At 36.7% G+C, this 24680-nt stretch overlaps 1 protein-coding gene across 8 annotated transcripts in view; it reads right to left on the reverse strand.

The window, feature by feature from the left end:
* The window catches only part of CEP112 (centrosomal protein 112), a 266133-nt gene that overhangs the window by 157914 nt on the left and 83539 nt on the right, over positions 1-24680 (reverse strand). For all 8 annotated transcript variants that reach the window (XM_087925056.1, XM_087925057.1, XM_026711184.2 and 5 more), the window contains 5 exons: positions 22643-22735; positions 21599-21658; positions 19602-19681; positions 5122-5257; positions 644-751 (listed from right to left, as the gene is read on the reverse strand). In XM_087925056.1, the coding sequence (XP_087781182.1) occupies positions 644-751; positions 5122-5257; positions 19602-19681; positions 21599-21658; positions 22643-22735 (477 nt within the window). The remainder of the gene's footprint in view (positions 1-643; positions 752-5121; positions 5258-19601; positions 19682-21598; positions 21659-22642; positions 22736-24680) is intronic.

Genomic DNA, 24680 nt, shown 5'->3' on the forward strand with positions numbered 1-24680 from the left:
AATTACAATTCCCAAATATTTAATCTTGTTTGTCATCTGGATGTCCATTATAATTGTTAAGTGTTTTTGTATATTTGTCATATTTTTAGTAAGTATTTTAGTTTTTTCCTTATTAATTTTTAGCTCCGCTACTTCACCAAATTCCTCTAGTTTCTCTATTAGTTTTAGTCACAAATTTTGCAGATCTTCTAAAACGAAAACCAAATCATCAGCGAAGGCTTGTAGTTTGTATTCCTCTTTCTTTATTTTTAGTCCTTTTATTTCCGGTTATTTTCTAATTATTCTCGTTAGTGTTTCTAAAGTCAAAATAAATAATAATGCTGATGATGGACATCCCTGCCCAGGCCTTGAGTTTGATACCCCTGATATAGAGGAAATATTTTCACTTGTATTATATGAGTTTCTGTTATAGGTTATACTTGTATGTATAACCAGAAAATTTAAAAACTTTGGAGATACATTAAAATTAGTTGCTCAAGTACAAAACAGACGAAGAAAATTATAACTGTGAATTAATAAACCACTTTGAAAGCAGGTCAATGGCTTCCAAGATCACTGATAAAAAGGAAACAGCTAAGACAGCATAAAGTAATTGCCCCTAACATGCAAAATATTAAGAAACATTTTCTTAAAATTAACTAACCTGTTGTTCATATTTTTGCTTCAGCTCCTCCAACTGCCAGGAGAACTCTTTTGACTGCTTCTCACGGAAAGATTTTGATTTGCTAAGATCTGCTTCTACCTTTTCCATCTACAAAATAAGCAAAAATACATAATTTCATAACAGACAAGGAAGATGGTATAATTGATTTCACAACATCAAAATCTTAAAAACTATTATCCATTATCAGTTAAAAATAAGATTCAAGGATGTTTTATCAGTAAAGTGACAAGCAGATAAACACATCATTAAACACAATAAGCGCAAATCTAGTATTTTAAATTTTGATCAGGTTTCTATGAGAATCTTATATCATTGAAGAACTATCTAATTTTATACCTGATAAAATCTAAAAGCCTAAAGTGCTAATTATTGAAACAAAAACAGTATGGCTTAAAGTGCTGAAGATTTTATTGCATACCATTTGTGTTCTTTCAAAGGCATTTATCTTGGAAATCATGGTTATTTTGTATCATTACATTTATTAAATAAATATGTTGAGATTTCATTACATATGCATCTACTTAGAATAAAAAACAATATATATGCAAAGAGAGCTACTAAAAGAAAATTTAGAAATTCTGACAAGGAGTTTGAAAGAAAGAAAAAAATGCCACCAAATCCTATTCCAAAGATTTCCTTCTCAGCTGTGGAGAAAGACTTGATTCTCATCTTTGGTTCTGACATCTTTTTCAGAGGTTTATTGAAGAGTTTAACTTTTTTGAAAACTATTTTTATACAGCCAAATTATTTTTCTCACTGTTGTGCTGATGGCAGTATGTCCTGTAAAAAGTTAAGCAGCACTGCCAATGATTCAGTAAATTTTGTAATTTTTAATGCGACCTTGTCATCCTCTTCTAATGGACTTAGCACCGTATCATAATCTTCTTGATTTTGGTCTCAGGACACAGCTGAAAGAATGGTGGAAGTTATAGGTCCAGTTTTTATATTAAGCTTGATAAGATTCTTTTTAAATATTTGTTATATATGAGATTTATACCCTACTTTTTCTGGATAATTGATATCATGATCAAATTCCATTTTACTACTTAGGATTTGCCCCTCTAATATTCATCTATTATCCGCCTTCCTATTTTCATTCACTTCACATTGTTCCCTCACATTTACCATATAATTAGCCATTCTTCAAGATATTTTTTATGCTATCAAATTATTTGGCTTCCATCTTTTAAACGTTTGCAGACTGTGAGTGGCAACCAGAACTGTTTGATTTTTTTCTTGAGATTTTCCTTACAGTTTGAAACAAGATACTAGGAAGGTTATAGTTATTCACCCAATTTATAGGCCACCAAACCCAGAAGGATTCTCACTATTTAGATGATAAGAAACAATCTGCAATGTATAAAAGACTGGTCTGCAAACAATGAAAACACAAAATAAAATTAAACAACAACCAAAAGATAAATAAACCAAAATGGAATCAGGACTCAAATTCCCTCTGGAAAAACTTTGTTCTAAGCAGGCAGTTTCTAGAAGGCAATCAGGTTGGGAGCCAGCCAGATGTTAAAGGGGGAGGCTTTTCAAAGGACTAGACTACCACCAATAAGCAGGGTTCCTAAGCCTTGGCTCCTTCATTTTTCTGAGACAGGGCTAGTAATTTCATGTAGGTCAAACTGGCCTAATTCCAATGGGGAAATGTGGTCCTACAAGTGACGAGACACCAAAACTCTGTATCTCAAAACTTGTTAGCAACTTAGTACAAGGCTTATTGAAATGGTGTAATGTTATTCCACTGTAAATGCAGCAAGTCACAGAGCCACTGCACTTTGAACCAACTGCAGCTCCCAAGTGATTGCTTAAGACAGCCCCATGTACAGCAGATTGCAGTAGTCTAAATGACCCCTTGACAACAGCTTCCCACTTCTTCTAGCAGAACTCATGACTCAGGAAAAAAAAAAAACCAAGATATATACTCGCTCTATTGGGGAGTTACTATACAATCCAAAGAAACTACTGGAGAAGTCAGAAAACCTCAACAGAAAATAATAACAGCATCTTGCTACAATTCAGTTTATGTCTGTTCTCACAGCCTCCAGCACCGAGATAAGATCTCAATTACATCACCAGTCTGGATTAGTGGGGTAACACTGAATATCATCATGGTATTGATATTAAACTTCAGACTTTCAAATTACATCTCCTTGAGTCTTTATGCAAATGTTCAGTGGGGTGGGGCTGGGAAAAATCAAGCCCTGCACCACACACAAAGGAATAGCCATCAGGCTGTTCTCTCTTATCCCATCATCACTCATCGCAAGCACAATTTCTCTAGATTGAATACCACAACAGTCATGTTCCCAGAGTTTCTACATATGGGTATCTTAATTGTAAGAGACACAACTGGTTGTTTTCTTTCATCACAAACAAATCTACCACAGGTGTGCCAAGCTTAATAGCAATCACCAGAAAAGCTCGGAGAACTGTTCGTTTTGATTCAATGTACCATTATCTTAATCTTTTCTGTCAGATGGAAAGAAGAAAGCCCACTTCAGAAATCTAAATGACTGTCTGGACTTCCCTTTAGCAATGATTCCTGAAAACTGGTGCCAGTATCCTGCAACTCTGAAGTGTAGAACAGGTATATGCTATACTATAAGGTGTAGTATAAGCCCTAAAATAATCACATTATACTTTGGTTGGTAATTTTCAATGCTGCCACCATCTGGAACATCATTCCCCTGGAGATTAGACTGACCCCCACTCTGACACTCTTTCGGAAGGCCCCAAGACATGGTTCCACCAGCTGGCTCGAGGAACCCAGAGCAGGATGGAGCCCATTAAATGGCTGGTATGAGTGTGTGTGTTGTCGCTGGGGTGGGAGGGTTATTATTTTAATAATGTTTATTTCTTTTACATTGTATTTTTATGTCCTTGTAAGCTGCCTTGAATTGCCATGTGCAACTAGGTAGCAATATAAATTTTCTAAATAAATAAATATGCTAACTGCTGGTTTTGGTTATCAGAAATTTGTTCATGTAACTTCATTTGTTCATTTGTGATGCAAGTGAACAAATCATGGACAAAAACGTATTTCATCTCAAGCTTTAGAAATAGAATGCAATGTGTCATAAATGTTGGTATTGATCAAATTACAAATACAGGACTAATATCCTTTAGAAATGTGACAACTCTCATAATTCTACTTTATCAGCTAAACACAATTGTTATTTATTTTCTGTGTAACTGCTTCTTCAGTGTGTTAAGAATCCAAAGAGGGATATGTGTACAGAAAGGTAAACCACAATCATGCCACTAACTCAATCTCAATCTCTAACACATCACTTTTTACATGCTGTATATAGGCAAGGCTGCCTATAACAATCACCACTAACTCCTAGAAAAAAAATGGTCAATTGGAACTTCAAATACAGGTGTGATTAAAAGTCCTGGTACCCTTCCACTTATCTCTCCCAGCCACCAAAAAAATATCTCAACCTGCTGTGAAATAAGTTGAACCTGACACTAATAAATGATTTTGCTTTTGATGAATAATTAAATATATTCTTGCATCTTTTTTCTTTTTGGATGCCTTCAGGTCAATCTTGAATCCTGGTGACTGCCTAGGCAGTTTTGCAGTTTTCTTGGCAAGATTTCAGAAGTGATTTGCCACTGCCTTTTTCCTAAGGCTGAGAGAAATGACTGGTCAAAGTCCCCAGCTGGCTTTGTCCGTAAGGCAAACCTAGAAATCATGATATAGTCTGATGGCTTCTAGTCTAATGCATTAACCACTGCACCAAATTGGCTCTCTTATAAATAATAAAACAAATGAAAATGATAACCAATTGGAAGTCTTTGGGGAAAAGTTGGAGGAGTATCAACACTTTTGAACACTCTTATAATTATTAAAATACTTCATTTGCTGTAAATATACGGCATTTTAAGAAACATTTATTCATTTTGCTTTGACTCTTCTATTTACCCTCAGGGAGTTATGCCAAAGGATGATCCCTTAAAAAAAATGCTGTTTTCTACCTACCCTGCAAGATTATAATGAAATACAAAGAATTTTTTTTTTAAAAAAAGGAATAATGTGTTTGACATTATTCCACTACCGCACATATATCCTAGCAACACTGGTTTTAGAAATTGAGGTAATATTTTTCAGAAAGATAGCTGGAGCGAAGGACTGAGCTGGGTTTTAGACAATAAATGAGGTAAAACAATGAGCAATAAAACCCAACCCCCAAACAGGATGTAAATTAATAACTTATTTATTTGGAAAAATCCTATTCAGTAATAAAACCATGGAGAGTTTTGGAAAATTCTGTTTTAAAAGATTAATCAGCTGCCGACATCTTTTCTTCTCATTCCTAGGCAAAGCTACTATATAGTTTGATGTTCCAGAATCAGTGAAATATGTTTCTAGCCATATAAAACAAGAAGGCACTCTCCCACTGTGATAGAGAGTTCCAGAAAGGCTGGCCCTGTGACCTTCTCACCTGCTCTTTCATTTCTGCATACACTTTTTCTGAGTTCAGCTCCACCTGTCGCTTAAACTCCTCCAAGGCAGCATCAGCCTGCTGGGCTTGTAGTCTCTGTGCCTCCATCACCTGAGTCAGATGCTCCTCCCTCTCCCTAGAAGGCAGAAAAGGTTTTCATTGTTAAAATATCAAATTAAAAAAGCACAGCCTTGCATAAAAAAATGGCGTTCATTGAATTTGCTTAATATTCACTTTTTAATCTTTTGCCTTTGCCTATCTTGCCTTTCATTACAAATATTTTGAAGGAGAACACAGTAAGTTATTTTTACTCTCCCACTGATCTGAAATCACCTAAACAAAGGATTGGGTTCTTTAAAAAAGTATCCATTTAAAAATCCCCAGTAAAACAAAAAAGTTGTAGAAGCACTGCAATTTTGAGCCATGCGGAATTTCACCTTTCCTTAAATAACATACAATCATCCTAAGATATTTAATTGATATTTTAGTATATTGTGATTTTTAAAAAATACTTCAAAGAGCAATTCCCATCCACAATATCTCCAAAATTCTGTGGCTAGTTTACAGCTATATACCTCATTTAGTTTGCCATCCCCCACTTTTAACATATGTTGCTATATTAATACTTTGTCTTCATTCCACCAGTATATAAAACTAAAGAACTATGAAAATAGTCTATGCAATCATTCATTCAATAAAAAATTAACAAGTGTGCCATTTCCTCCCATGGAAAAAATAAGTGCACCCCAAGTTCTAGTACATGGCATTGCCCCTTTTAGCAGAAACAATTTTAAGTAGGCATTCTTTGTATCTATCAGCAGAGGTGCTATTCAATCAGCTCGCACCTATTCCGGCGAACCGGTAGCGGTTATTTGGCATGGGTTGCCAAACCGGGGGCAATCCCTGGATGGCCACACCCCCAACCCGGTCGCCCAGTCGCTCACTTGCGATCTCTCTCCTAGCTTTCCGTTCCCCACATCCTCTTTCTCCCCAGGGAAAAGAAAGAAATGCATGGACACTGCAAGTATCACTTTCGCCTTGTGAGTTAAAGTGCTGGAGTGAGAAGGAGTGCGGTCTGACAGAGGGGGTGAATTGAGCCTTGGAGCACTTTTGCAACGTAAAAGAAGCCAATCAAGCCTTGGAGAAATTTAAAGGAGCTGCTTCCAAAATGCTTGTCTGTTAAGTGCTCTGTGTGTGTGTGTGTGTGTGTGTGAAAGAAAGAAAGAAAGAAAGAAAGAAAGAAAGAAAGAAAGAAAGAAAGAAAGAAAGAAAGAAAGAAAGAAAGAAGGAAGGAAGGAAGGAAGGAAGGAAGGAAGGAAGGAAGGAAGGAAGGAAGGAAGGAAGGAAGGAAGGAAGGAAGGAAGGGGAAGGTAGAGAAAGAAAGAAAAAAAATAGGAAGAGAGAGAGAGATAAAACTCTGTGCTATTATTTTTAATTGTTCCATTATTTATCATGTGTTAATATTTTACACTGTCCCTACACCTAGAGTGATTTTTCTGCCTTTCTTTTGCCCAGGGCTACCACATATTTTTCAGGGTTTACATACATTCAATGTCAATAGTCCAGAGCATAAAATACATGTGTTTAACAAGAGTTGAAAGGGACCTTGGAGGTCTTCTAGTCCAACCCCCAGCTTAGGCAAGAAAACTGAGGATGCCAAATTCTGAGTAGAACTCCTGGGAAAGGTGTCAGAATAATACTTAGAAGGGACCTTGGGGTGAACCCTATACCATTTCAGAGAAATGGCCATCCAGTCTTTTCTTAAAAACTTCCAGTGATTGAACAGCCAGAACTTCTGGAGACAGGCAGTTACACTGGTTAATTGTTCTCACTGTCAGAAAGTTTCTCCTTAGTTTTAGGTTGCTTCTCACTGTTCAGTTTCCATCCATTGCTTCTTGCTTGCATTCTGCTTCTTTGGAAAATACATTGTCCCCCTTTCTTTGTGGCAGCCCGTTAAAAGCCTGTTGCCTATCACACTCTTGAGTAAAGGATGTGAGCCATTTCCTCCTTTCAGTGTCCATGAAAGTACATCTATAGTATGCAGATAATAAAGTCAAAAAAGATGAACAACATTTTTACAGAACTACAGACAAGTTGAGGGTAGGTGACAAGGAATGGCTGGGGGGGGCAGGTGAGGCACCCCTTGATGTGAGTGACATTAAATTGACCACGCCTACCCAGTCACATGACCACCAAGCCATGCCCACCCAGTCACAGGACCACTAAGCCATACCCACCCAGACACATGACCACAAGTCACTCCCACCAAATAAGCCGCAGAACCAGTAGTAAAAAAAATTGAATTCCACCACTGTCTATCAGTCTCTAATATCAATCAATGGGAGGATGTTTTTTCAATTGTGTGATGTTTGAGGAGTTTCTTCCATGATAGCCTGTTTCAAATCACTGATCAGATTTAGATCCAGGTTTTGACTTGGCCATTTGGAACTTTCCTCTGATTTTTAAGAGGGCTTTGGGGGTGTTTTTTTGGGGGGGGGAGGAAGGGAGAAAGGAAATTAAACTTCCTTTGAAGGGTGGAGAGAGATGAATTCAACCTTGAAAGGAGAAAAGAAATTAATGCAACCTATTTTGGAGAGAAGTGTTCCTCCATGCACTGGAGGCTCTAAGGCAGAGGTGTCAAAATCAAGGCCCATGGGCCAGATCAGGCCCATGGGATGTTTAAATCTGGCCAGCCTGGAAATAGTAAAGGACTGACCTGTGGTGTCTCTGGCAGCCAAAACAGGGTGCGGGGGTCACGCAACCCCTGCACAGCCTATTTTCAGCCTATTTTCAGCACATGCCCCCTGTGCCCCATTTTGGCTGTCAGGGTGCTGCAGGAGGCATCCATCCAATCTACAATGCTGATCTCTCCCTCAAAGAAATACAGTCAGATACCCCTGCTCTGGTCTGAAGCAGGTCAGCTACCAATGCAAGGCCTGCTGTCTGGGGAAGGTTGCTGCTTCAGCTTAATTGCAACAGCAAGGCCCCTTGCTGCAGCTCAGACAAGAGGGAACTCCTGTCACATGGTGCTCCTGGCTCAGCCTATGCCACAGCGCTACCAGGCAACCTTTGCTGCTGCAATTAAAGCTGGCACAGTGAGCTTGTGCAGGACTCCTCGCAAGTTACAAGCCCAGACTTAGTGATTGGTAATTCTATTATTGTTAGTTTTAACATTACTTTGTGATTCCAAAAATAGCCAACCAAAATGTTTCTGAACAGCGGAGATGACATTGAGGTGGAGACTGATGAATGGGCGGTAAACCTGGGCCAATGAAGCTTCTTCAGGCAAGGAAAAGGTAGGAGATTGCCCATTTGGGGTCTAGAAGACAGTTTCTTGCAAGGAAACCTGCGATCTCTGGAGGAATCCTCCAAGCAACTCATGAATAGAAAACAAGGAGCCAAAGAAGAAATACCAAGCTCATGGCCTCATGTGAAGGTTGCTAAAGAACACTGGATTCACCCACTCCACTTTCTAGTGCACATTTAGATCGTAATAATTTAAAAAGCAACCGAGATCTTCCAAGCAACACAGCTACTAAACCACCTAGTAGTTTAAAGTAAAAAGAAAAGAATTACAAGGATTTAAAACCAGTGAAAATCAAAAAGCTTTCCAAGAATCTAAATTAAGAAAGTTTAAAAAGGATTAAGGGAGCAGATGAAATTGAAATATTGTTTACTAATTTAGTTTTAAATTAATCAAATAAATAATACATATTGTGGAAACTATTTGAACTTACTAAAAAGGACAGTTGGTTTTGTTACACATGGAGAGAAGGGAAAATTGCAAAAGTATGTTGTTGGGATTCCAGCAGTTACCCCACTTAAATCATGAGTCTTGAGCCACACTCCCAAAACTTCAAAGGATTTATTGGAAGAACATATCTGCTTGACCTGGGCGTAGCCGACTCTGAGACACGTAATTCACTGTCACCCTTGAATCTGCTTTTCCCCTCACCCCTCTGGGTGTATCATAATTCATATTCTCCAACAAAACACGTCCATAGCCAAGAGTTATCAATCCTGCTCTCCAATTAGATTTTTGCACGGCAGAAGCTTCAGTCATCTAATCAGTCTCTGAAGAAAATATGAATGGAATGTACTTTTGATTCCAGACCGTTGCCGGCTCTTTGAAACTCCCCCCACTTCTTTCTGTTCCCAACTATAAAACTTGTATAGAAAATGTTTTATGATTTGACACATGTGACTACATGAGCATCAAATAGGACGAAAGAGGTAAAGATACAGAAAAAAGGGGGAGAAATCTCTAACTTTTATTTTCTGGATTACATATTAAAGAATGGAAATGGCTGCTACCAGAAAAGCAGCAAAAAAAAAAAAAACTGGAGAGCAAACAGAGCAAATAAGAGAAAAAGGGATGTCAGAGATTTTACAAATATTGTTTTGAAACATTGGGGAAGAATGTTACAGCATAAGTGTTAAAGAGATATAGTTTCATTTGAAAGGAGAATAGAGGAAAGACTTGCAAATATGGAATAAATGATGAATAAAAAATGTTGAAGAATCTGTGAAACAAGTGAGTTAGAGAGGTTAAACAAATTATAACAAAATGGAAATGTTGGAAAATAAAACCCAAACAATAAATTAAGAAATAGAAAAAGATTTAAATGTGGCACTATAAGAGAGGAAGTATTTTAAGAACTGTTTCTGAGAAATCTGGTGAAGATATTAGAGAGAGGGCTTCTTTAAAATAAATCTTAATAACATTTTTTGGGGTGGAATGAAGAACAGATGGATGCAGAAATGGACAAATTGTACAAAATTAATAGATTATATGTAAAGCTTAGAAATGTACCAAGAGATATATTTGTGCATTTTGTCAGTAGGAAATCAGTTTTTACAATAATATTTCAATTAATATTTAATAGATAAATATTGGAAAAATGGAAGCCTCCTTAATTAACCAACAATTAGTCCATCTAATATATTTGTTTCACAAAGGGACCTCACTCAAAGTAATATGTAACCCCCGGGGCCATCTCACAAATGCCATTAGAACTGAGAAAAGTATCAAGCAAGGCTGCATATTGCTCCCATTCTTATTCAATGTCCATATGATCTCAGCGATGGGCCATCTCTTCAACACAAACTTTCACACTCCAAAACTTCATGGAAGACCCATCTCTGTTCTACTCTACTCTATGCAGACAATGCAGCAATATTTTCAAGAAAACATATTGGCCTTAAAAGAACATGGAGAGCATTAACTCAGTCCCTGCAAAGAAAACCAGTTAGAAATCAATTTACAGAATTTAACAAAAATTTGATAAATAAATATACCTGCAGCATTCAAATTATTAGAAGCCAAGCCAATAGCACAACTTCTTTATAATGCCCAGCTGTGCCCCTTCTTCAATTTGGCAAATTCAAACTTGTTCAATCCAAATTTCTAAGGTCAGCCCTTCAAGTCCCAAGATGTGTTTCTAAAGCCTCCCTGAGACTGTTGGTTTCCCTATTAACTATGCGGGATTATTGCTTATCCAATGTCTGTACTACAGAGACATTTGTGGCAGCCTCATCTCACATTATTGCTCTTCCCTCTGTTTCACCTGTTAACTAAAAACAAAATTCCAAATCTTTTCATTCATTCTTTATCAGCAAAAGTCCAGTAAGGATTGTCAGATATTACTGTCATCTTAACCTTGACCAAATAAGCCAGCTTTCTATTACTTCCCTATACATTGAAAAGATTTTGACTTTTAATCCATTCAAATAGACTACTATAGTTGATTTCCTGTCATTTTTGTTTTATTCTTCTCCCCAAAATCTTTCAGAATTTTAGTAAGTCTCTTTTGTACATCCAATAAGATGAATTCAATATTTTTCTTTTTGTCATTTCTCAAAAAAATCCTTCAAAACTCTGACAGGTCTCTTTTGTACATCAACTAAAACAAAAATATCTACATCTCCTTTCTGGTTTGATAGTTGCATATGTTGTTTAGACACTGAAGCATCATCCCATTTCATTTGAAAGTCCAGTACATCCTTTTCTGCATCCATCTCATTATTTGCCACATTTATATCCACTTTCAGATTAATTTCAAACTTATCCAGAGTGTCTTGTTCTTCTTTCATTGCATCCTTAACACTTCATCTATCCATCATTTCCAATAATTTCAAAGCTCATCTGTCACAAATTTTCAAAAACTTTCCATAATTTTCCATCAATAAGTTCACTATTAGAATAGTCCTTTGCATTCTGTTGTTATCCTCTAGCTCCCTCTAGTTTCCAGCCTTTAAAGCCCTACTACCTTGCTTAATAACAATTTTCAATACTTTTAAAATTGTATTTAAAATTCTAGGAGCTCACCAAGCGAATGTACTATTGCTTGCTCTTCCAGAGGAATTTAATCCTTCCAAAGCAACAGAAAAAATGCAAATCCAAAGTGATTATGATTTGGTCATGCTCAATGTTCTTTAAGAAGATTGTGTTGTGCAAAATTGGTTCCTCTCTCAAACCCCAGGCACTGGACCCATAAGCACCACAAAATGACAATTACTGTGGTTAACTCATGAGCAGCAGCTGGGTGGAGTCATGTGGGTTATCTTAAGGTCTCCACTTACTCTAGGAAGAGATAAATGGCTTGGATCTTGTATCCAGGTACCAACTACATCATAACACCGTGTTACCAAAAAAGCATCACTTAGCTCATCATGGCTTTCAACAAAAGTCTCAACAAATTAGTTCTGGAATTTGATATTGAATGAACTATTTAAAAAAGAAAGAAAAAAACCACTATACAAGAAGTATTTAGATAACTTTCCTTTTCATTATGCTTTCTTCTCTTTATTTGTTGTTCTGAATTTCCTTAAATTTTATTTATAATGAATATAAAATTAATATTTTAAAAAGTTAATGATCGTAGGCTTTGTGTAGCCAAAACCAGATATTAATTAAATCTTTTTTGGAGGGAGGCACTCCTTCATGCATAGGAAGCTCTGGGTTTGTGTCTGATGTGTCTTCAGTTTGACCTGATCCAGATAATGGCAAGATTGAGGAGGGATTGTTTGCCTTTTGTCCTGGGTGAAAGGCACCTCCTGCAGCAGTGTGTTGGATATGTTCACTGTCTTGAGTTATTTGTAAAAATAATAAAGGCAGGATACAAATAAATTTTAAAAAATGACTCCAGATTTCCTGTTTAACCATGATGCTCTACCCCAAGCAGTTTTGTATACAAGATACTAATATAAATCCAGCACTAGCATACCAATAAAGGATCCATTTTTATTTCAATAACTATAACAAAATGAATACTTGAGGAATAACATAGTTAAACCAAGTTCTAAGGGACCTAAGATCTATATCAAAGTGCCAGTAACATTAATCAACAAACGAAAAACTAAAATAGACAGTATCTGTAATAACTACACCAATGAATAAAGTGATTCTGAAAAGAAATAACATGCCTGATGCTTCAGCTAATACTTTCCTTGATAGCTTAAACCTTAACTTACAGGGAGATGACTGAAGTCTCTGGCTTAGTCAAGAAATATGGCTTTACAATCCTTGCTAATCCTTGCTAATCCTTCCTAATCTGAAGACTTGTAATTAACAGTTGATTGTGGAAAACCAAATTTACAGCTGCTTCTACCAATCAGAATCACATCATCCCTGCTTCTTACAGGTAGAAGACAATTTATCTGATCATAGGAATGACTGTACTTTTCCCAGTAGGTAATATGATATCAGCTTTTATGTTGTAAATCTCAATAGTATCCTAACTACAGTATATATTTTGCAAGACAATGTTATCCTGCAGTTTACTTCTTCCTAGTACAAGAAATGGAATTATAAAATCAAACTAGATGCCACACACATTTTCATCTAATCAATATATCATGAATCTTTTTTTTTCTTTAGGAAAATTGACCAGTCCTTTATTTAAATTATTATTTTACTTAGTAAATCCAAAAGCTATAAAATAAAATTCTATACAGTTCTAAAAATGCTTTCCTAATAGTGAAGAAAGAATATATTAATGTCCCCTAGTCTTATTCCATATGTACTTATAAATATTCTGAACTATACACATGTGTATACAGTTTGCATACATGTATATATTATATGTATGCTAATCATATTTGTGGATTTTGTGGAATTTTACTTCAGTTTTTCCATCAAACAACTTTATTTAGAGAGATGATAGAAATATTACAGAAAAATGAAAGAGCATAAAGTCATATGCAAGTACAGTAGCTCTTGATAACATGGCCTCAATACTCTTGGAAAAAACATTGTACGTAATTACAGTATATCTATGATGGAATATCATATCACTACATTTGTTTACAAGCTCAATGTTCTTTTATTGTAAAATAATGCCTACAGATCACCTGAAATGCTCATGCAAATTTTGTCTGTGAATGTAAGCTATTCCAAACCTGCTGCATGGCAATACTTTTGAGTTTCAACTGTACAGCAATCAGTCTTCAGGTTTTCAATGAATTCAGTCATTGAAAAATGCCTTTTTGTGGAAGAATATCGTTAAGAGTACAACTATAAAGAGTAGCATATTATGGGCAACCTTCTACCAGTTGCTACAGCACACACTTCTTCATCTCTTGGGGGAATGGGAAATTCTATAGACTGGAGTGAAATATATCCATTCATAGTCAGATAAAACGCTGGCTCCCATTAAATTGACATACAGTGATGAGCCTTCCCCCAATTTTGAACAGTCTGAACCTCTCAGGCTTAGAAGAGCATTTGAGGCAGGTAGAAGAAATGTTGATGTAACAATAGAAAAGTTAAATGGATACATCTAGCAGCTTTTTCCACATTTTCTCATCTCAAAATGTTCATGTGGGTAGTTCTATGGAGAATATTGAAAAACAAATGCATAAGAATCTGCCTGTCACAGATGAAAATGGTTTATTTCTTTCCAGAAAGATTCTGATTTGAGCAAGTAAAATCTAGTATAAAGGCTTGCAATGCCCTCTGAAATACTTTAGTATTTATACCCAAGAATTCAGAGAGAAGATCAAAAACCAAACCAAATCAAAAATTACTTCCCTCTTTTCTCATTAAAATACAAAATATCCCAAACTGAACTTCCTCGGAAGAGAGTTCCCACCAGTGGAAACCAACATTTATACATCCAAGTATTTGTATCATTCAGCTTATTAATAGAATGGATTCAAAAATATTTATCTAAATGAAGAAACACGTATTTGAAGAAAAGACTTAGAGGGATTTCAAATATGTTTTAAAGCAGAGAAGAGGGAGGGAAAGCTCTAATCTGTTATTGACATTTGAAGCAGCTTAAGTGAATTGGAGATTTTAAAGGATAAAAATTAAAATAGAACAAAATAAAAATAAAATCCGGTATATATTGCCACTACCCAATTCAAACAATCCCAAAATATCAATACCCAAATGCCTGCTCAAAGACACACTTAAATGCCTCCTGAACGGCTAATATAGAGAAGGATCAGACATACTTCTAGGACAGTAGTGGCTAACCTTTTTGGGCTCCTGTACTGAAAATTGTGTGCACGCATGCTCACATGCCAGCACTCAAGAGGCAATGAGCCCCACCCACCGCAGATTCACGCACAAGCCCCGCACACCCTTACCTGTACTGCGCATGCAGTGCCTCCCAGCTGATTTTCGGCCTGTTTGAGGCCTTTTTCAGCCTCCCTGAGGCTTGAGGGAAGCCTCTGCAGCCTCGGGAGGCCGAAAAACAGGCTTTCCAGGAATACCAGAAGTGCCCATTTTCAGGCTCCAGAGGGCCTCTGGAGCACGGGGGAGGCCGTTTTCACCCTCCCGGAGGCTCCAGGGAAGCCTCTGCAGCCTTTGGAGGCCAAAAAATGGGCCCATTTCAGCACTTCCGGTTTCGGCACTTCCAGTATTTCCGAAAAATCAGGCCAAAGATCAGCTGGGAGGTGTGCGCATGTACAGTGCAGGTAAGTTTGGCTGGGGCTCACGTGCCCATACAAATGGCTCTACGTGCCACCTGTGGCACGCATGCCGTAGGATCACCATCACGGTTCTAGGCCAGGTTGTTCTTGGACCCATTACAGAGCAATACTTTCAGGTCTGTGTCCTTCTAAATATTTGTAAGAATGTTGTAATTTTTATAAATTACAGCTTTTGTGTCCTTCTACTACACAGAAGACAATACTGTTGCTTCTTGATCACCTGGACTGTTTAATCCTACTAAACTCTGATGGCAATATATGAGAATCAAAGTCCAATCAAAGCTAATAACATTGACTTGGGGAGACCGAGATTTGCAATTAAATGCCCATTGGATATTTGCTTAACAACCATGTGTTCATTTAAAAACCACTTGGGCTTCATTGTGTTGTTAAGTCGAAGATTATCTACATTCCTGAAAACAAGAATAAAATGTCCCTTGGAAGCAACCTAGCTCAACTATTAAAAATTAATGGATGTCAATAAAGTATAGGCATTTTGTTAATAGAAAATGTCCTACCTTATTCTTTGAGTATGGAATTGTCCTGAAAAATGTACCTTTTTGTTTTCCATTATTTTATATTTAATTTTAGAGAAATCGTTTTGAGAATCATCTAGATATTGCATCAAAATAAAGAAATAAAACTTAACTGGCCTAAAATCTTGTGTTTGCATCCAAATTTTCAACCAGCAGTATAGGTAGCCTGAGGCTGAAATCCTGAACTCTTATTTAGAGCTGAAAAATGTTCAACAGTTAATTGGCAAAGGAAAGTGTGGTGGTGGGGAGGAATCTTCAATTTACCCAAAATGAATTTTGTGATGGGCTGGCAAGGAGAACTGTCAAAGTACTGATCTCTTATATATCCTTATCTCTTCCAATTTAACACACTGATTTGTATGCCCATCCTGTCATTCATGTGAATAACAGATAGAAGTGGCAAAATTATAGTGGCAGCAGTCAAAGAAGAAACCATAAGAAAATTCAAAAGTTCTGCTGTGGAATTAAATTTGATACGTAGGGATTTGAATTTATAACTTGTGCAAGCTTATAAGCCAAATCATTCACACCACTTTACTAAATCTTTCGGAGGAAAAGACTAAATGTAATAATCATAATCTTTATTATGGTCACTAACCACTGAACTAAACCACTGACTTCATAAAAAGAATAAAAGAACAAAGGAACAAAACACAGAGAACCATGATATAGAAAAGAAAGCATAAATGTTATCTAGGGGGAATAATAAAAATGCTTTCAGGTCTCAAACATTTCTAAGGAATCAACAGGAGCATTTACCATAGTATAATTAGTACAAATAGTAGGCTATTAAAAGTAGAAGCTAAATGATAAAAATAAAAGAACCAAATCAATTAATAAGAATATTTTTAAGAGTAAGATAGTAAAATGCTGCCTAAGAAATGAAGCGCCCCATCCAATCTGGTATCTCTACTTGGTAGCAAACTTGGTCTGAAAATTGAGAAAATTCTTTCCTTTGGGGGTGTTAAAATTACATCTTTATCCTACCTAGTCATTCCAGGAGAAAAACATCCATTGTAGGGCTTATAATTATCTTCCTTTTTGAAAGCACAAGAATTATGGTACATAGATTCCTATGGAGTCCTTGTAGTTCGTTGAGTTTGGTTGTTTGCTTGCAGATGCTTGGTTATCTAGGCAGGTAACGTCACAAAGACTCTGCAGTTCAACCCTGAGATAGTCCTTGACTTCCTGCAGGCAATCTTCAACCATTCTTTTACTGACCACTCGAAGTTATAACAGCACTGAAGAAAGTGATTTGTGGCTATTTTTCACATTTATGACCGTTGCAGCTTCTCCATAGTTACATCATCAAAAGTTGGACACTTAACAACTGGCATGTATTTATGATGGTTGCAGAGTCTTGAGGTCATGTGATTGCCTTTTGCCTCCTTCTGACAATAAAACTAATGGGGAAGTCAGATTCACTTAACAACTGTGTTACTAACTTAACCATTGTAATGTTTCACTTAACAATTGTGGCAAGAAAGTTCATAAAATGGGGCAAAACTTGCTTAACCTGTCTCGCTTAGCAACATAAATTTTGGGCTCAACTGAGATCATACATTGAGTACTGCCTGTATATTTTCTTCTATGTATTCCTGTTCATAGAGCTAGTGCCATCCTATCCTTTCACAGCTTGCTTTCTTATGACAAATTTAGCAAGCTCTAATTTTTTTCAGGGGCGGTTCTGAAGTACAAACTGCTAACAAGACAGTCAAGCATAATTTCTTGGGCACTTTTTGAACTTTAAAGGCAAACTATGTGCTTTCTAACAGTCTGGCCATTTAAAATAAATAAATAAATAAAGTCAACTATACTTCCTGTTGTTGGAAAAGGTAAAGTGGAACAGGAAAGGCTAATGCAACCAATTAAGCCATGCTGATTTACTCTTTTCGGGATCTTCAGAAGAATGTTAAGTCCACAGCTTTAAATTCATAAATATTTAGATGAAAAAGGCTTATCATCTTAAACTGGAAAAGAAGTAAAAATTAGCAGGCTGGCATAGGCAACACTGGGGAATGCACAATGTGAAAAAAGCAATTCAAACTTGTTCTTTTTCCTGCACATGTTAGCTGGCTTACACAAGAAAAGAGGGAGTAACTTGAGACAAATGAGTAAATCTGTACTTCCCCTCTGCAAGTATGTACACTCTATGCACAAACTATTTGGGGCGATCTGTGTTCAGAACTAAAAAATAACAGTTCTGAACAGACCTGTTTCTGCAGTAATGGTAGGCCAAGGTAGCAAAGGCCACATGGGAAGGTAGGAAGAAATGAATGAAATGGGAATGGAAGAGGTCAGGAAAGCTGTTGGAAAGATGGCCAACTGGATTGGTGTGTTGGTCTTGCAGAGAAGTAGACAAAGAAGGACAATAGCAGGGGTGAAATTCAACCACCTCGGCCGGGCTCGGGAGAGGTGATAGGGATGATTTGAATAGGTAAAAAAATTGCTCCTGGTTGCTATTGCTATTATAGCAAGCCACACCCACAGAGCCGGAAGGGAAAAATTTTGAATTTCACCCCTGGACAGTAGCAATGAATAAAAGAAAGTAGGGAAGGTAAGTTGGTGGTCAGACTGCTGGGCAGACCAGCAAAAAGGCCCTGTAGAACAGTGGTGAGATTCATTTTTTTTTACTACCGGTTCTGTGGGCGTGGCTTGGTGGGCATGGCAGGGGAAGGATACTGTAAAATCTCCAGTCAGAGGTGGTATTCGCTGGTTCCCCAAACTACTCAAAATTTCTGCTACCATTCTCCAGAACTGGTCAGAACCTGCTGAATACCACCTCTGCTGCAGAAGGAGAAAATAGGTAAGGTTCGGAAAGCTAAGAATAATTAGGAAAAATAAAAAATTTTGTCACTTTAAAATATAGTTTTCATTCTCATACATGAACTTCAGTATTCAAGGTGGATGGGAGGAATATTTAAAAGTTCAAAAATGGAAAGGTGTCTTTTTCTTCCTTTTCTTTCCTTAAAAACTACCCTTCATATTGAAAAGACTGAGATCTTTTAGTATATTGCAGCAAATCACTGAATATGTATGCATGAATCTTTCTGAACCCATTGCAACAGAATAACAGAATAACTATTGCAAAGATGTTTTTTCCATGTGTGCGTGTTTTTTTCCTGAGGGATAATGCCATTCATTTTCAGAAATACATAACTGGAAAAAGAAGTAGGAATGGCATTGCTTTACTTTAATTTTAATTAGTTTGTGTTTCATTCAAAGGACACTAAACAACACATTATTGAAATTATGAAGAAAGTACATGAGTCTCCCAGCATTTTCTCCCTAATATCCTCAACTGCATAAGTAAAATGAAGACAAGATAATACAATTAAAAAGAAACCTAACAGTGTCCCCACTTATGGTCTGTTTTTTTAAATTCAAAATACTGTAGTTAAATGTTTATTCTTGTTTATTACAGCCATATTTTTATAGAACACTAGAATTTTTCTTAACACATCCCCTTTATCTTACATATATCATCTATGAAATCTATGGTGATTCTTGGGGCCTAGGCACCTATTCCTATGCCTAATTTATTAAACTTAAGAGATTTTTTTCTTTGAGCTAATATTGTGAACTTTTTTGTGACTCAGCTATTTAAGTCTATTCATATAGCAAGTAAAAGATAATATAATCTACATGAATATTTGTGTTGTTAGTCTGTAAAATCTTCACATAATTCTTAGGATATTCAAACATTGCACTAGTTTATCCTAGATTTACAGACAAAATCTAACCAACAAACCTCGCCAAAAGATTGCAGAAGGTGACTTCGGAACACTTAATCCATCATAAATATATGCCAGTTACCAACTGTTTGAATATTGATCATGGGACCACAATAGTCATAAGTGAGGAAAACAGTCATAAGTCATTTTTTTCAGTGCCATTGTAACATTGAATGGTCACTAAACAAATGGTTGTAAGTTAAGGACTATCTGTATAATTTTTCTTAAAACCATCTCAAGAAAGGATTTGAAAAGCAAATGTTCTTCTTACCTCAGGAGTTCTTCCAGCTTCCGTATCTTCTTATGTGAGTCTATTCTCTCTTTATCGAAATCACTCTGAATTTCATAAATCTAATTTTGAAGGGGGGGGGGGGAAAGGCAGAGTTAATTCTAGAAACCATGTGACAAGTGACATATCCACTATCGTTCAGACTTGGGACTACTGAGATTAGCTCTGTAACTACAATCTCTGCAGGGCTTGACTTCAGAGTTTGGAAACTTAAGCTAATAAAGAAGTCTACAGACTAAGCATTAACACGCATATATCAATGCAATCACATATTGTAATTATCTGTCAGAAATACTCTGGTACATCCTACACTGAGCAGGGTCTGGACTATATAGCCTCTAAAACCCCTTCCTACTACAATTCCATGCTCTATGTCTTATTCAATATTGCAGGGTTTTATTATTGCAATGTTTTAATATTGCTGTTTAGTAGTGAATTATTTTTAAGTTTTGTTACACTGTGACTTTTGTTAAGACTTTTCAGTTACACAGAAAATAAATGACTTCTCTAAAGAATTGTTTTGAACTACAACTGAAGTCATGCTAATAATATTGCATGACTACATTGCTGTATCTAAAATCTTAAAATGTAATATGCTTGCATTGCAAATGGTATGGACTTGAAAGCTCTCTTTCTCTTTCTGTAACAGCTGTTTTCCATACTGACAAACCATGTCTGCAGCTAAACGGTTGTCTTTTCACAACACAAAGCTACTATTGTCAAAAAATGTACTTATTATAATATTTGTGGGGGTATGTTACATCTTTGAATTGTGACTGTTGAAATATGGACCGAAGATCTAACAAACCATAGCTGTTTTCAGAATTTTCACATTACCTCTACAATCAATGTTGAATTATAATAATCACAAAAGACAGCTATGTTTGTCACACAGGAAACCAACAATAAAGTGTGGCTATTCTATCTTACCTAGGTGTGTCTAATTTGCCTGGCAGCAACTTAAGAGTCCTCAAACTTGTAGCCCTACTAAATTCTTGTCACCTAACCAACTTTAGCTTTCAGAGGTAGATTATACTTCATGTAGTTCAGTTTTAAAAAAACAATAATAGTATTTGTCAATATTTATGTTAAAGAAATAAACATCTGAATTCTAAATAGCAAAGAAAATCTATTTATAATTATATTGGAGGTTCTGATAGTGTGATTTAGCACCATTTACTTCCTATCTCTCCCCAATTTCAAATAAAATAAATTCAAAGAAACAAGTAAACAGTTTATTTCTAATGCATACCCTACCCAAGTAAGGTAATCTAATAAATCAAAACAACAAACTAAGAACCAACAGTTAAAATGATACATTGATAAGACAACTTATCAATGTGTCTAAAAGGCTTCACAATAGGGAGAATCACACATTCTCATTCATCTCAGGAAAAAAGCCATTGGTACCACTGGAATAGATGTGGTCTTTAAAGGATGCAGGACAGGATGCAACCCTGATCTGGACTGTCAAATCAGGAATTTAAGGGAAAGGATGTACGGGGGGGGGGGGGAATACAAAAACAGCACTTCGGTGGGCTCCTACTGAACAAAAAAACACCATGAAATACAGTGAGGTTAGTATAAATGAAAATAATAGCCACAGAGATGTGACTGAGACCAAGATAAAACACAGCCAGTGATGCTCATTGCCAGTAACCTTGTCAGTGATATCTGGTGATCAAGGATCTTAACTATTGCTGAACATGATTTTTAAAAATCTAAGATATAAAATTCATTTTTATCTAAACTTTACTGAAACATAGCTAAGTACTAATATATTTCTCAGGCAAAATATAAAGGTTCTGAAAGTATCAGTAGGTTCATTCTTGCTTGACATTTATTTTTAGAGCTTCTACATTCACCAATTTTATATTCCCCCTGTGCCCAATACTTCCATATTAGAGTTTATATGAGTAAACTTTTATGGCCTTTACATGATATTCCGTGTACACAAAAACAGTATATTTCTTGATTACCTTTTTGTCATGAATTCTCTCTAAATCAGCTTTTTCTTGTAGAAACATCTGCTCTTGTTCCTGAAAGTAGTTGAGTCAATAAAATTACTATTGTTCCCTTTTCATCATAAACTAAAATATAGTCCAAGAAATAATGAATCTTACATTTCAGTGGGAAGTTCAATAACTCAGAGAAGCTAATCAGTTAGAACAGATAAAAGATTTGCCAAGGAAAGGGATGGGGAATTGAGTTGAGAATCTCCTCGGTTCTAGTCTCATATAAAAACTATGTATATAACCTTTTGGTTGAAAGCATACAGAATCACTCTTGGCCTTTTGGCTTTCCCCTTAAGCTTATTGGAAAGTTCTCCTTCTCCATCCTTCCTCATCTCTTCATTTCCTGAGGCAGTTTCTACCACCATGTCATTCCTTGAGTCTCTATTGCCAATGCCTCCCTACCCCCCAGGTAATCAGGTGCTTTCTTTAAATGGTTCCACCCCTCCCCTGCCATATGCAGGCATACTAGCACAGTAAAGCATATATATGCAAGATATGCAAAATGTGATATCTATCCAGTGCAGGTCTGCCTCAGCTGACCTGCACTGGAAGTGGTAATTGGAAAGTTCTGGACTAGGTCTGGGCTACTGATAGTGTAGAATTCTATATGCCATCCAATACAGTCAGACAAAAGAATGCTGAAAGATATAGGGCAAAAAATTTAAAAGACCCCTGCTATAAAGAATTAGAACAAAATCCGAGAATGCTTACAGTGTAGCACCAAGGCAACAGATTTATGCTAATGCACTAATTTATACAAATGGTAAGATAGACAGGATGATAATTTTCACTGAATGCTTTTTTATTCCACTGATAAGCACACCTTTCAAATCATTCCAAAAGAAAAAAGAAAAACAACTTTAAAGGCTAAAATAAGAAAGTATTCCATTATTTTTCCTCACAATATTGTCAAGGCCTCCAGCAACTCTCTCTCTCTCTCTCTCTCTCTCTCTCTCTCTCTCTCAAAAAAGTGCTCATCATTCTGCTGAGTAAAAAAACAGGGCTCACCTGCAGTTGTTGCTGCCTTTGATGGTCCAGTTCTAGTAACTGTTGTTTTAATTCAGACACACACTGCTTTAAGTCCTCTGTCACATCTGATGTCTATAAAGATTTAATGAAAATGGAAGTGTTTGTCTCCAATTCATTTGGGCAGAAATAGCTATACTTTTCAAAGTTATGCTTTAAAAGATAAAATGAATGAAATACTCTACTTGTCCAATCATTCTCAGAAGGCATGCTGAGAATCCTTCCTTTCTGGGGCATTTATGCAATCTGGACTGGACAGCAAGTACCAGCACTACACTTCCTCTGTAACAGCCAGTGTATTATAGAACAGTGTCTTATTATTTCACAAAACTGCCACAGGCAGTCCTTGGATTATGACCACTTGGTCAGCAACAGTTCAAAGTTACAATGGCTCTGAACGTGGAGGTATTATCACAGATCTTCAGAATTCCAGCCATCATAATGTCCTCAGTTATGTGACTGCGATCCAGGTGCTCCAAGTCTGACTCACAATTACAAAGTCACAACAGGCCACAATCACATGATCATGATTTCCAATACTCCCTCTCAGCTTCCACAAGTAAATAGGGAAGTCTGTAGGAAGTTGTAAGTCATAATTATGTGAGATCCTCATTTGACAAAATATGTGGCCCTTGTTTAATTATAGCAGGGCTATCAAATTCCTGGCCCGTGGGCCGGATGCGTCATGCGCTGGCCATGCCCACGCCCAGTTTTGCGAAGAAGAAAGTCCTGATATGTCACGTGATGCCACTGTGACTTGAGTTTGACACCCCTGAATTACAGGTACTGAAACTGCTGGAATTGCGACATCATGTGACATCTTGTTTTTCAACCATGTAAACTAAGTTCCTGGTCCCAGTTGCTGTCATAATTTGAGGACTAACTCTAAGAGAAATATTTGTTTATTTAAGGTTAAGGTTGCTTATCTATAAATTTATGGTTTTCTATACCTAAGTATTTATATAATTGAAGGAGGGGGACATGCTGGTTTTCCTTTGTCACTGTACTATATGTTGCCTGCGGAGTTATTGGATTAATTAACAAATATAATAAATACTTAACTGAAAGGCATGAAAGCTTTTAAATGCAAACCTTGTAATTTGATATAGCACTGACTGGATATGTAATTTAGAGCGGCTATCCATTCAAACTACGAGAAGTCTTTCTATGCTAACCTACGAGATGCAGGTAGGGCAGGAAAGATGCTTCCAAAAAAGAGGAGTTGAAGTGCACTAGGAGAGGGTGCCAGATGCAAGTAGTCCTCAATTTGTGATCACAAATGACCCCAAAATTGTCAGTGCTGAGCTAAGCAAGACAGTTAAGTGAGTTTGCCCCCATTTTACAACCTTTGTTGCCACAGTTATTAAGTGAATCACAGAGTTGCTAAGTTAGTAACACTGTTGTTAAGTGAATCTAGCTTCCTTAATGACTTTGCTTGTCAGAAGGTTACAAAACATGATCACATGACCCCGGGAGACTGCAAGCATCATAAATACATGGCAATTGCTAATTTTGATCACATGACCGGGGGATGCTGCAACAGTAGTGTGGAAAATGGTCACAAGCACCTTTTTTTTAGCACTGGTATAAATGTGAATGGTCATTAAACAAATGATTGTAAATCAAGAACTACCTCTATGCTCAAAGATATGTGCTTTAACGATATTCTTTGGCTGACCTATTAGGGGTATATATTCTTGGCCTCATATACTCCTGGTGTGCTTTAACTCAGAAAGGTGGCTGGAAGTGGATGATCAATTTAGTGAGAGTGGCAAGGATATCATTCCATACTGCATGGTAGAAAGCAACGTTAAGCCACTTCCACATTTTACTATGAAAACCAAACGGAGACGAGATAAAGTGACTGAGTGTCAGATGATGGGCCCCTTGGGTCCAATGCAATTTAATATGCTATTGAAGAATGTCTGAGGACCTTTCAGTACCTAGTGATGCTTTTGATGTAGCTAGATTAAAGCTTTTCAGACATTTAGTTGATGTTGCCATGCAGGAAAAGCTACAA

Source organism: Pseudonaja textilis, chromosome 2 (genome assembly GCF_049901715.1).
Source record: "Pseudonaja textilis isolate UNSWEBS1 chromosome 2, rPseTex1.2, whole genome shotgun sequence".
Lineage (NCBI taxonomy): Eukaryota > Metazoa > Chordata > Lepidosauria > Squamata > Elapidae > Pseudonaja > Pseudonaja textilis.